General features: G+C 47.4%; 1 protein-coding gene across 1 annotated transcript; it reads right to left on the reverse strand.

Annotated features, from left to right (window-relative positions):
- Positions 1–1,288: 1,288 nt before the first annotated feature.
- Positions 1,289–13,745, reverse strand: SERPINE1 (serpin family E member 1). The gene is made up of 9 exons (XM_069216499.1): positions 13,609–13,745; positions 10,839–11,101; positions 10,175–10,408; positions 9,743–9,937; positions 8,369–8,567; positions 7,938–8,038; positions 7,259–7,345; positions 5,889–5,972; positions 1,289–3,915 (listed from the first exon to the last, which is right to left on the reverse strand). The coding sequence occupies exons 2-9, from the start codon at positions 11,098–11,100 to the stop codon at positions 3,878–3,880; spliced, it is 1,200 nt and encodes a 399-aa protein (XP_069072600.1). The 5' UTR covers position 11,101; positions 13,609–13,745; the 3' UTR covers positions 1,289–3,877.
- Between the last annotated feature and the right edge of the window lie 707 nt (positions 13,746–14,452).

The following is a 14,452-nucleotide window of genomic DNA, read 5'->3' on the forward strand; positions in this document are numbered from 1 at the left end:
TTTATGAAGACCCAATCAGGTTCTATTGCTTTTTACCAATTTTGTGTGAAAAATGTGCTCTAAAACACAATATTTGCACCTTTTTTCTCCCTTTTTTTTCAAATATTTCTCAGGGGGTGAATTCCCAAAGGCTCCAGGAAGATGTCTGTCTCTCTCACTTGATGAAATTTAGGGCAAGTATTTCATCCCACAGCTTTAAAAGATCACCCGCCACCACTGGAGGTAGAGAAGACATTGTATGAGCAGTGTGCAGAGGGAGAAAGAGCAGACTGTGGCAATGGCATGGGCAGCACCGACCAGTCTTAAAATTGATAACATTGCTTTTACATCTCAGTGAGATAAGCCCACCACACTCTTGTCCTCCTTGCAGTTCTTCCAAATTTAAAATAAAAATTGGCTCATGTGACCTGGGCCCCACCAATTATTCTGCGAACTGAGGGCCAGATGTAGCAACTTCCCAAATTGCGACTTGCAATTTGCGAGTCCCTGCGACGGGATGCAGAAAGGTGTCTCAGACACCATCTGTGAGTCGCTATGGGGTCGCAAAGACCCACCTCATTAATATTAATGAGGTGGGTCGCAATTTGCGACCCCATAGCGAGTCAGGGCACTCACGGGGATGGAGGCCTGCTGTAGTCAGCAGACCTCCATGTCCGTAACTGCTTTGAATTAAAGCAGTTTTTTTTTTTTCAAAGTGCAACCCGTTTTCCTTAAAGGAAAACATGCTGCACTTTGAAAAATAAACCGAAACCTTTTGTTTCGGTATTTTTCAGGGCAGGTAGTGGTCCACTGGACCACTGCCTGCTCTGAAAAATTATTTTTTGGTCCAGTCACAAAGGAGAAGGGGTCCCATGGGGACCCCTTCCCGTTTGCGACTGGGTTACTATCCACTTCAAGAGGATGGTAACTGCGAGTCCAAGCGGTCGCAAATGGAATTGCATACCAATGCGACTCGCAAATAGGAAGGGAACACCCCTTCCTATTTGCGACTCTGAAATGCATTTTGCGAGTCGGTTCCGACTCGCAAAATGCATTTCTACATACCAGATGGGCTTTAGCGACTCGCAAACTGCGTTTTTCGCCGTTTGCGAGTCGCTAAAGCTTTCCTACATCTGGCCCCTAGTTCCCATGGTTATGAGGCCTCACAAGTGGTAGAAGAGCGCTATACAAGTGTTGATACCATTATTAAAACAATGTAGGGGAATCCGTGGCTGGAAGAACCCTCCCCCTCTTTGTACTCAGTACTGGTCACACCAGAGAATATTCCCAGTAACAAGCACCAGACTCGTTGAAAAATCACATTTTATTAAGAAAGTATTTCCTCTTTAACATTAATAATACAAACAATTAATCACACAGTGTTTGAAAGAGTTTCTTCAGAGTTGTTTCCAACTACAAGCCCAGCATGAACCTACTGAGCTGTACCTGAGGATCCGCACACTACAGCACGAGGGAGCCTCCAAATAAAAGGGGTTTATTCTGTCCGTGGACAGGCACACCCAGCATCGACTCTGGTCACTCTGTCCACTGACCGCCCCCTCCCCCCACACAGAACCATTCTTGATGTCAGAGAGGAACTGGCAAGCTCGACGTACTTGGATTTTTTCAAGACGCCTCGGGTGCTTGTGGGTTAGCACTGGCACGTGCCAGTAATACTGCTTTACTGTATTGGGACAGTACAGATACTTCTTAGCAGCACCCCTTCACTCTATAAGGGTGCCGGGAACATACGCTTCTCTCAAGTCTGTCTTACTGCTCTGGGACAGGACAGACACTTCTATCTCCTACATTTGCATTAAGACAAAACAGGCATTTCTCTTTCTCCTATGTTGCATTAAGACACTTCAGACACTCCCCTCTTCCACATTGCATTAGGACCGTACAAACACTTATTTTTCTCCTATATCGCATTAGGGGAGTACAGGCGCTTCTCTGCCCTCGCCTATGTGGCATTAGGACAGATTGGCCATTTTTCTCCAGGACTGTTATATTGTAGTGTGGCATTAAGGGTACCTCCGAGCAGGACTGTGGTGGTACAACAGAGCAGTACAAGCATTTGTCTGCAACACTTCTCCTCTGTCGCGGGCACTGGTGGTAATTTTGAGCAGCACTGCTATACTACTAAAGCGGGACATTATGGATCCTTCTCATGAGAACTCCTACAATCTACATCCACTGTAATGCAGCAATGCGATGGCATGGCACCCTGTGGCAGTCTTGGTACATCTTGACAATACTGCTTGCAAAGTGAAGTTTGCACAAAGTTATCCATTGACCACCAGAGGGCAGTGCCGGCCTCAGAAGCTGTAGCACAAAGCCGATATACTTGTAGAAGGCCACTGAAGGTCCACAGACACCACAACAGTATATAGTTTGCAATTCCTCATTTTCGCTGTAACATAAAAAGCTTGGCTATGTCTCCAGCTCTGTATTGCTCTCACGTTGTGATCGTGGGAATGTTTCCGAACCTCTTTGTTTTCTAGTACTGCTGTAAACCCCTCGAGTCTTAGTGGAAACCAGTTGTCTATGCACTGCACTTTATGTGTGGACGGAATTGAGTGTTACTTTTCAGCTGTCTGACTAGTAAGTCATACAGATCTCATACTTCTTTACTTTAAGCTGGAGACTGGCACCTGCTGGAATGTCCCCATCTCTCTCTTAGAGTATTTATAGCACTGGTATACTACAGCATAGCCAGTATGTACCCCCTCTCCCCCGCTCCCTCGCCTCAAGGTTGGACATTAGTAGGGTCCTGCTGCTCTCTTCATATGAAAAGTGACAGGCCAGATATAGAAATGAGACAAAAAACTTTAGTCCTTCTTTTATGTCTGCCCTGCCCCGGTTTTTTCTTCTCAAAATCTAGTCACCCTGTCACAGTGGTCTGTGGAGAAGGGTTCATCAGACAGTCTCGCCATACTGCTGCGACACGCTGTTGCAAAGCTGATGTAACTTGTTAACAGCACACTCAGCTCCCCTTCCCACGTTTTAGATTTTGGGTTAAGGCGCCTTCTTCTGACCTCCAATATATACGCAATAAGGCTAGCGTAGATATAGGACCTTACATAGGGTGTGACTTGTGCTTTTTGGAAATGGCCGAGCATCTCTACGGTGGGCAGAGGGTACAGAAAAAGAAGCTCTCAGTGTGCCTCACTGTCCCAACAAGGCCTCAAAAATGGGGACACCACTGCTGCCTACTTGGAACGTGGGAGAAGAGAGCGTCGTACTCTCTAGAGATGAAGAGAAGAGCTTTGTGAATAATGGTGACAGGTTATTAGGGACTGCCATAGGAAGCACTGCAAAGTTTGTCATGCCTAGGAAGCTGGGCCAAGCCTTCTCTCGGCTGCCAACAGTAAGAAGTAACATATAACATACCATAACATCACATATCATAACATATAATCTCAGTTTTAACAGGAACCGCAACTCTAAACATAGTGCAAAATGGCAGTGCATCAAGAAAACAACATTCATGTATCTATGAATAAATAAACACTTCACCAGGCATGACGTGGGCAAACGCTGCGTTTTGGTTATGCCGGCAAGAGTACTGGATCCCAGGATGCTTTGCGCCACTGTCAGTGTCTGTAAGAAAGGTGCTAGAGCCCGTGGCCCCACCAGGAGCACTTCAGGAGTATGAGGGTGATTATTTCACCGCCTCCACCTGACTGAGGTATGAGGTTTACTGAGGGAACGCGAGGCGAGAGTGCGTCATAGAACCGAGGCGGGCCAAGTACCCCCACCTGCACGCCCCATTTGAGCACGAATTGTAATGTCTTTGCTTTGAGTTTACACCCGGCGCCTCCTCTTGTTAGCACACCCTGGAGACGCGCAGCCCGGAGGGGCCCTTCTTAGGCGTGGGCTTCCCGTGGGACGATTTTCAAGGCTCCATGACCTGGCCCATGAAGAGGACAGCACCTGCGAGTGAAGGAGAAAGAGACATCAGGACAGTGTTTGACAGGTGCGTGACGTCACAGAATCCAGACAAGATCTGACGATATGCCCACTCTGTGCTAGCTCGAATCTGTACTTCTGTTGTTATTTGCCCACTTAAGGCTCTGGCTGATGAGTGCCTTAAAGCAAAGTTTGGGGAGATTGGGGGGGAGGGAAGGTGGTGTCCTATTGTGTGCACTGTAAAATTTTCCTTCAATTCGGCCTTTCTTTTGTCTCCTCCTACATATCTTCTTTGTACCCTGGGAGTGAGAGAGTCTACGGAGGGTGGGCACGGGGCTGCTTCTACCTGATGCCAGGACTGTTGTGGGGGCCCATGCACAACTTCTAAACATTTTATAACTTAAACTGCCTGCCACTGCCCCCACATGCCATCACTGAGACCTCAAGCTCCACCTGCTCACACCTGACTGCACTGCGACTCATATCCCCACAAGTACCACCACCTGGCCATTGACCACACCTGACCCCTTTGAACCCCACATTCGCACCTAACCTCAGTGAGACCCAACTCCTCACTTGACAACACCGAGACTCAAATATCCACAATTGACTCCACCAAGCCTCACATCCTCATACCTGGCTCTACTGAGCCCAATCTTCTGACATCTAACCTCACTGAGCCCTAAATCCCAGTACTTGACCCCAAGGAACACCACCTACTCATAGCTGACTCTACTGAACCCCACTTTCTCACACGTGTCACTATGGAGATCTGCTCACTCCTGACTCCACAAAGCCACTCATCTACGCTTATGCTACCACTAAACCCACGACCCACACCTGTCATTAATAAGTCTCACTGCCCATACTTGCCCACACTGAGCCCTCCAACACCACGTTCTCTAATCTAGTCACTAACCACAACTGTGCCTTCAGCCAAGTTATTGTCTAATCTGTGCAAACATGTTTTGTAACTCGCAGGAGCTTCTACAATTTCTGGCCAGTCGCTGTAATTTTCTGAAATACCATGACACTATTTCGCACTGGAGCAAGTCTCTATTGTTGGGCTGGGACAGCATTCACTCCTAGCAGTCTCTTGATTGATCGCAGGCTCCCTGAGTCCCACATTTCTCTTCTACTGCCTTCCTTGGAGCTTGAAGACCAACCAGCGCAACCCTATGGTTCTACATCTCTGGGTACCAACAGTTATCTGCATCCAGCACTCTGTATGGGACTCCCTTACCACTCTGGCACACCCCTGCTTTTCTTCTATTTTGTTTGGATTAGAGTGTTAGACAGAATACCCATCTGCCTTAAAGGTTCTCCTTGGACCTGGTACGCTTCTCCTCTTCTGACAAGAGCCCCCCTTCTATCAATTTCTTTTACACTGGGGGACCCCAAGAAAACACAGATGTTGTTACTAGGCCTGTGTCGAACTCACGGAGTTTCACTCCGTGGAATTCTGCAGTTATCTAAAAACTCAGCGATCTGCGGAAGGTCATTTGTTGCGCTCCTCGTGCTGATTTTTAGCACCGGGAGTTTGCCCCACACTGTAAAATCTGCACGTAATGCATCATGTGGTGTGCCAGAGGATGCTACTTCTTTCTACCGCTCGAGTAGATTTTCTACTTGGGAGGCAGTTTTCTCAACGTGAGCGGCAGCTTTCTCAGCACGAGTGGTAGCAACCAACACAGCCGCCCGAGTTGAGAAATCTCACCGGGAGGTGGTCTGGTGCTTTATTTTCTCGCTACCCAACTTAGCGTTGGGGAGTAACGTGCAGAAAAAAACTCCACAACTTGGTGGTTGCCATACATTTTCAGGAACTCTACTCTCCAAAATGAGCACAGAGTGGGCAGAACTCTGCGAACTCTGGCAGAGAAGCTGAATTTTTCTCATACCCTTAGTTTTTACCACTCTTCAGTGCTGGGAGATCTCTCCCCTTCCCAAGACTAGTCTCTTCCACAATGAGACCCTTGCAGACTCAGTGCATATCCTACCTGTTGGGTTGTGCCGCACGACAAACAAGAACGGTCGGTCCATCACCACCTCCAAGGGTGCCAGTCGCCCGAAAAAAACAGCAGCTACAAGAGATGATGACAAAAGAATTGACATAAATATTTTGTCTCACAGGAAAGTATTCACAAATATTGACAGGGTCTTCTATTTCCTTGTTGCATATACAGAGTACAAACCCAGACCCGGACCATCGAATGAGCACAAACTTAATCTGAGATTATGAGAGTGAACCTTTCATTGAAATTATGAGCGAGGATAGTCTTCATCAATGATGATGAAAGTGAACCCAGCATTGGGCTTGATGAGCGAGCTTGCCCATCATCATACACAGTGAGCATGAACCCAATTATAGAGAGGGACGAGTTAAGATTTGATTGGGCACAATGTGGACATAGCCATCATCAGACAGGCAAGAGAGCAAGGTGAGACTCCATCACATACACCCAAAGCTTTTCTGCAGGTGTCACCTCCTTTTGGGCGATCTCTGTTGTTGATACACGAAGTTCTCATTATTTCCCTGACTTTATGCCATATCTGCTCAGGAATGAGTCTGAGAATGGGTTTTACCATAAAGTTCCAGGACATGCACCCTGATAATACAGCTATGCTAAGAAGTGTGTGCCTTCCATAAAAGACTGTAATTGCTAACATCTACCTGTTGATGCCAGTTGTACCTCCCGGAGCGTTGGGGTGTCCTAGACGTCTCTCCTTAAGGCACGAATGACCAATCCGTTACCCACAAAGATGGAGAGGACAACAGTTCTCCAACAACAAGGAACGGTGGGTCTCAGCTTTAATATGCAGAGGCACAGATGGCCCCAGCTTTAGCAGCTGAAGAAGCACAGGAAGTACAGGAACCCAGGAATATCGCTTTGAGGTACAGTTGGCCTCAACATCTGTAAGCATGGAACATTCGGCTACAGCAACTGATCTCTGAGGCACCACTGACCGCATGTGTTGCTCTGTGAGACACAGATGATCCAGGCAGACTCACCCAAGGTGTCAAAGGCCTCAGCAGTCTCACCCTGAGGAACCAATGGTCACCGCAGTTACGCTCAAGATGTAGATGGTCCCAGGACACTCGTCCTTAGGCACTAATGGCCCCAGAAGTCACCCTCTGAGGAACTCTGGTATGCTCTAATAGATCTAACATTGGGAGCTGAGAGGAGGCTGATCACTTCACTCACATCGCAAGATGCAGTTGATTCCATCAGTTCCATCCCTAGTCACTAATGTGAGGAGAAGGTGGCCCCAGCAACTGCACCCAAAGATGTAGGCTCGAGTGATGTGTTCATTACCCCTTGTGAGGTCAAAAGCAGGTGTGCAGTAGTGCATACAGCGCAGGACTCACCTGTGGCAGCAGACGCCTTCGTACCACTCTCGTTCACTTCAATCTTCACTTTTTGCAGGGCCTTTGAGACATGGAGTGACTCTGCGCCTGTAAAGCAATGCACGTGGAATAAGGATAGGCAAGGAGGGTGGGTTGAACAGCATGGTGAGCCTTGTGAGTAGAGGGTGTGAGTAGGAATTATGAGGAGAAGGGATGAGGGAGCATTGAGAGAGAGGTGAAGAGGAGGCTCGGAGAGGGCTTGAGAAAAGGCTCTCATGGGGAAAAAAGGAGCTAATGAAGTTGTGAGGGCTAGGCTAAAAGAAGGGTTGAGATGGAGCTGTATAAGATAGGAGTGAGGATACGGCTGAGCAGGAAAGGTGAGGACAGGGCTAACACAGAGGGGTGTGAAAGGCAGGTATGGTGGGATCTGATTAGAAGCTCAGAGAGAGTCTGAGAACGGTCTCTGAATGAAGAGACGAGCTGAGGGTTAAGGGTTAGGCAACAAGAGAGTTTAAAAAATAGTTCTTTCAGACTCTGAAGAGTTAGGAAGGCGGTTCTGTAACAGAGGGAGCCTCAGGCATAGAGATGGCTTGGTGAGGTGGTGTCTAAGGAAGTAACAGGCTCTCTCCCGCTCACCCTCACGGCTCACACTCATCAGAGCTTCACTCAGCTTCTCCCACTCTCAAGCATGTACACTCACCAGAGAGGTTGGTAAAGTCTGCAACAGTCCCATCGAACATGTCCGGCATCCCCAAGTTGATAAGCGGCGTCTTCAGGTCACATTCACTTTCCAGGGAAAACCTATCAGGAGAGGGAGAGTTGCTGAGTGTCATGGAAGCAAAGAGAGGCAACTTATGAACGCAAGTGTGACTACTAAGCATTAAGCATGACTACTGACAGGTGGAGTGACAACGAAGTGAGGGAGCGACCACTGAGCAAAGAAGTGGCGACTTAGTGACTTCTCATGGAGACACTCTTTTGACACATATGCCACCATTTATCCCACAAATGCAGGCACTCATTACACTCTTCAGGAATTTAGTGTGTACACAAGGCCACTCTCATGACACACATGGAGGAACTTTCACAACATACATGGAATGACTTGTGACACATATGGGATGCACTTACTTGGGCAGGACAAGGAGGCGAGTGACTTTCTTCATGGTGTTCTTCCAGTGAGCAATGAGTTTCACATCCAATATGTCGGTGAGGGCAGTCAGGGGTACTGTCTTCTCATAAGGCGCTGCAATGAGCATGCTGATAGCCTCCCCATGGTACGGTAACTCAATCACGTCATAGTACTCTCCATCAGGTGTGAGGAACTCACCTGCAATGGTGGAAGAGAGCGTGGGAGAGAGAGAAAAATTATTGCAGTAGTTAGTTTTCGTGCACAGTGTCTTGTTTCTTTTTTTTAATCAAGCAGCTGCAACTAGACCTAGACTGGCTCAGTGAATCTCCTGTTGAGATTGTAACAGGGAGTATCGAATGAATCTGAATATCAACAGTACTGAACATTGTTACAACAGTATCGAGGGACAAAATATCGAAAGGTAATGCACAGAGGTACATAATGTGCAGTTAAAAAGAGTATACTCTTCTTAACTGCACATTATGTACCTTGCCGATATATATATATATATATATATATATCGGCAAGGTACATAATGTGCAGTTAAGAAGAGTATGTTCTTATCTCCCTCTGTGCATTACCTTTCGATACATTTATATATTTATACCCTAAGTTGCGTATATGAGAAGTTAGGTATAGAAATTTACCTTTCAATATTTTGCCTCTTGATATTCTTGTAATAATAGTCTGTCCCGTCCAGATTCGGGAATCTGTATTCCCAGCGCACACCTCCTTCTGACGGCTTTGCTCCCTTCTCTTACTCATAAAAGTCAAATCATTGTGCTTTTAGCTTGGTCTCCATCTTCAATTGAATGCCCCATTGAGCACTGAGTGAAATCAGGCAGATTTGATCTCCATTGGCTAAAAAAGGTAAAACTTATTCTTCAACTGTAGGACCTCCAGGAGGTGCTTCAAGATAGTTCGGTCCTTTATTGCACTATGGGAAAGTGACACTGCTAGGGCTACTAAGTACTACACTGGCACAGCAGAAAACCACCCTACATTCATCAGCAACACTTTTGTGCACTTCAAGGAAACTCAACTGCGGTAAACCAGGCCTGAGAAAACTCAACGGGTTGCCTCTAGAGGCTATAATAAAATTCAAGCTCCTCTGCCACACCCTTCAAAGCACTACACATAAAACATCCCACCTATCACCCCTCCATCCCAGTTGTTTCAAGTGGCAGAAAGATGTACCTACTGCTATCGTTAGAAACAAAGCACTTCAAGACATGCATGTATTGGCCCAATTCTTTCCTGAGCAGCAGCTCCTCTTTGGAACTGTCTAACTCAGGAACTGAAATAACTGGAGAAACTCCTCCAATTTATCTAGCTATTTATCAACTGATATCATCGTGTGGTGGGATACTCACTGTAATTGAACTTGGCACTCTGCGCCATCATAGGCACAGAAATAGTGCTGCCGTCTGACTTGTGAAATAGGCGCTCACGGGTGGCTTTCTCTGGGAAGGGCAGCTTCCACATCCCCTTGAAGTAAATGGCATTTACCAAGACCAGGCGAGTGAGCTTGTTTACGGTATCTGGCGCCAGGAAATCAGTGATCATCCCTATAGAAGAGCACACAGTAAAAGAGAGTGAGGCATGAACAACATCAACATTATGAAGGGAGCAGAAGCAAACAGTGAGAATGACAGATATTTTAATGCAGCAGCTCTTCCAGGAAGGGCATGATGGAGTAGAACTAGAATTAGGCCCTCTTCACCTTTGGGCCACCAAAGGAAATTCATAAGTACTTTGTACAAAAGAGCAGCAAAGAGATCTTCAAATCATTCCCATCATCTCACCTTCTGTATGGATCTTCACCCAGTCGTTGATGATGTCCCGGGCCTGGGCCTCATTGGTGAAGTCCACCTGCTTGGCCAGTTGGTGGAAGGCTCGAAAGAAGGTCTTCATGAAGCCAGTACTCAGCTCCATATCCCTCTGTACAAAGAGGGCATCAGCCGTGTTTACCACATCCAGGTTCCAGGATCCCGTAATCTCCTTCCGCAGCCACCTGAGAGCTTTGCTGACACGCCGTTCTGAAAACACAAGAGGTAGAGGGTGGTTAATATCAAAGACTTGCAATCCAAGCAATGGAAAATTCTACAAAGTCCAGAGTGACTTAAGCAAAGCTTCCAGTTCTCTTCATATAGTAAACATCAGCAACACTGTGGTGACAGAATATAAGAGAAGCAAGTCCATAAAAAGTGAGCAATGTAGGGGTGAGATAATGAAGCGAGTGAATGAGTGTAAAAGTGAAGGAGATAATGAAATAGAATGGTAGGTGGTGAAAGAAGAACATGCCTGCAAATAGCTTGTTATCAGGAGGTCATCCCAGTATAAACCAGCAGAGACCTACATGGACAGAGTCCACGAGGCTACAGCCATCTTTGTGCCTTTACACAGTGGGAGATAGAGGTCATCTCCATGTATATCTGTCTAGGTAGACATTTCGTTTGCACCTCTTACCTGTGATGCTGTATTTCATGGCATCCTGGATCTGTTGCCTGGTTTTCCCACTGGCACCCATCTGTATCATGGCCAGCACCGAAGACACCCCAGAAGGAGAAAACACCACATTGCCATCCCTCGAAGACTTGATGATCTCCCGGAAGACCCTCATTCCAAAGTCTGTAGACAGTTCAGCAACCCCAAAGCCTTCTGTTGGTAAGGAGGCATCCACAAATAGGCAGAAGGCCAAACTGGCCAGAGTGAACAGAGAGAGCTTCATCCTACAGAAGAAGAACACATTTGAGCACTGAAGAGATCACAGACGACCAGAACTTCATCTGACAGAGGGAAACACACTGAAGCAAGAAGAACACATCCTTCACCTTGCAGAGGAATAATACCTCTCATCAACCAGGCAATCACAGACTCAGAGGTAGAGTCCTCCTATAGAGAAAACAAACTTCAGCAGTCATTACAGCACAACCTGAGAAACAGCTTCTCTCTACAGCAGAAAAAAAGCAACCAAGGGACCCACAAATGAATGAATGCCCCACTATGCAAAAGACAGACATTGACCTATCAGGGGTTCCACCTAATTGGCAATGTTACACAGGCATAATCTCATGTAATTTTGGTCATTTTGCATTACTATTGTTACGTGAAATACTCAAAATGATGCTATTACCCCACGTCTGAATGAGGATCTGATACGCGCTATGGAGCGTCTTCAAGCTATAGAAAATATCAAAACTAAAAAACAGAGGCCAAATCCCCTAGATCCGCAAGTGAAGCTCAGCGGGCATAACATTGATTTATTGAATCAACCAACCTTTGTTTACACCTGCTCATAGCAATCAAGAACCTCACTCTAATATCCAGGTGCCAAAATTCTGATGAGATAGCTCAGAAAAATGAGCGCGTGTTGCGGAGATCTTTATGTGACCTGCAGCTTTGAATATGGAAAGATCTAATCAGCCTTTTATCGACCTGTGTCCGATAAATGAGTAGCAATTTTTATTATTTGCCAGTAATTGTATATAAAAACACGCTATGTAAAGTGTTTTGGTGAAAGTGCTGCTTAAATAACAGAATATTATCATAATTATTTCAGTGTTTCGCTCTTGGTCGCATCTTTCAGCTCTCAAAACTTAGAACTACGACAGAAACTCGAGTGAACCTAAGTAACATTCGTGTCCTTCTATTACACCCATCCAAGACACTTAACAATTTTGAGGGGCCGAAAAACCTGAGAAGCAAGTTTCCTCTGGAGACCCCTAGGTTCAGAACCAGGCAATAGCTCTCTAGCCCCTTCCAGTTGGAACTTTCTGTTTTCCCCTAACAATCTCATCCCCCCTGAAAGGGCCTTTAGAGAACAGTGCTTAGGAAAGCCATAGCCCTCCGTAGACCACCTCTTCACCCAGTCACGCACTTTCTCTCCACCTTAGTGCCTCACCCCCTAATCTCTTGAGAAGTGAAATCCATGTTTTTCTTTATTCTCTTGTCAACTTGTCCCATCCATGAATCCCTTGTAACCACTGCTTGTTTCCTTGAAAATCGATCCTGTGTTTTTGCCTTGTGTGCTGTGAGTGTGCGCCATGAGGGTGAGCTGAAGAGGGCCTCTTCTTTATTAAACTGTGCACTTTTATTTGTCTAGGTATTTTCATTTTACCGTTTATCTTTATGAAACTTATAAATGGCCATGATCAATAAAAGTTGCTAGTGCCTTCCTTGTGCCACACCCAGCCCTCAGACTTCTGGTGCCCTGTCAGTGCTAGACCTGATGCCTCCTGATACCCGGATAATGCCATCCTGATGCCCTTGTGGCATCATGCCCTTGTCATGCTTGATGTCCTGACGACATGTATGTGTCAGGACTGAAGCAGTCTAGTTTCCCTGTCCATTGCTTGTCGTAAGGCCTCTGTTACTCCATTCATAGTACGCCCGATATCCAGTCCATGCCGTGTCTCATTCACTTGAGGGCCTGTTTGTGCCATGCCCGGTGCTTCCCATGCCATGTTTGTACCATGAGAAGTACCCTCAGGTTCTCTTTTTATGTCCTGCCTGTTGACCATGCCCTGTCCCTGCCTCTCACGCTGTCCTCTGGTGCGTTGCTAATGTAATGCCTGGCGTCCCCTGGTGCCTAGTCCATGCTATCCCTGGTACCCAGGGATGCCATGTCGTGCCATGCTAGAAGCCTCCTGATGTCAAGTCCAATCCTCGCAAAAGGTTCTCCTGATGTCCTGCCTATGTCTTGTATGAGCCCCCTGTTGCTAGGTCCATGGGATGCCTGGCGCTCTGTGACACCATCTACATGCTATGGTCTATCCATGCCATGCCATGGCTGATGTACCTAGTAGCACCCTATCAATGCCTTCCCCGAGGCCCTGTGGCACCCTATCTATTCCATGCCTGATGTTCTCTGGTGCCTCCTCCGTGCCGTGTCTGAAATGCCCTTTTGCTCTGTCCATGCCAAGCCTGATGCTCCCTGGGGCCCTGCCCATTCTTTGCCTGTGGCTCTGTGATGCCTGCCCAATCCATGCCTGTGGCTCTTTTGGGCCCTGTCCGTTCCTTGCCTGTGGCTCACTAATGCCTGCCCATTCTTTGCCCGTGGCTCTCTAGAACCCCGTCCATTCCTTGCCTGTGGCTCTCTGGTGCCCTGTCCATTCCTTGCCTGTGGCTCTCTGGTGCCCTGCCCATTCCTTTCCCGTGGCTCCCTGATGCCTGTCCATTCCTTGTCTGTGCCTCTCTGATGCCTGCCCATGTCGTGCCCTCATCGCGGAGGTCTCACCTGGATGTGCCGGGCTCCTGATCTTGCTTCCTGTGCTCGGTGCAGATGTTCCAGATGTGCTGTACAGTCTGGCTGCAACTGCCTCGCCTCAGACTGCGCTTACTTTATATACCCAGCGGAGCGCCCCTGGCCCCTCCCTCGCGCCTCCCCCGCAGGGCACGAAGTTTCTCAGTAACTGAAGGTGAAATCATCACTGCCTGACTGAGAAACCACAGTACGCAGAGTCTGGGGCCTCGGAGTCTCCTAGTGACAGCGTGTGTAGCCACAAACAGAGCTTGGCCAGGGGCCAGATAACACCGGAGGCGGGAATGTGGGTACGAGGGGTCCATTGCTGGAACAAGAACGGACACTGACCATCAGATACATTGGAGGAGCTATATCTTCAGCTGGGACTAGATAAGCAGGGCTGCTCTGTAGGTCAGCAGTGATGCACGTTGACAGAGCTGTCTGTGCTCGTACCTGCACTGAAATGGGGTGCTGCGTGGCAGGGGGGAGCGGGAGGTGCATTGTGGGAGCCGTGTTTGGTACCCAGCGCTGGGAATGATTAAAGTCAAGAATAAGTTGCGTTAGCAGAGCTGTAGCTTCCATTTGTGCAGCAGGTCCAGTGGCACCGGGGCACAGAGGCCGGAGGGGCCCACTCAACCCTGGTTACTGATGTATTTTATAATTCAGGCACTCGTCCTGGTTTAATTTCCTTGCATTGCGGAAAAACAGAACAATCGTGAAAATCGGGACTGGTGTGTATTGACAGAGAAGTGTGAATCAAGACATTGAAATATCAGACAGTGCTGAAGGGCAGGAGTGAGGTGTATTGACAGAGCTCTGTGTGAATCAAGACATTTAA

The sequence above is a fragment of the Pleurodeles waltl genome, chromosome 12, assembly GCF_031143425.1.
Source record: "Pleurodeles waltl isolate 20211129_DDA chromosome 12, aPleWal1.hap1.20221129, whole genome shotgun sequence".
Classification (NCBI taxonomy): Eukaryota; Metazoa; Chordata; class Amphibia; order Caudata; family Salamandridae; genus Pleurodeles; species Pleurodeles waltl.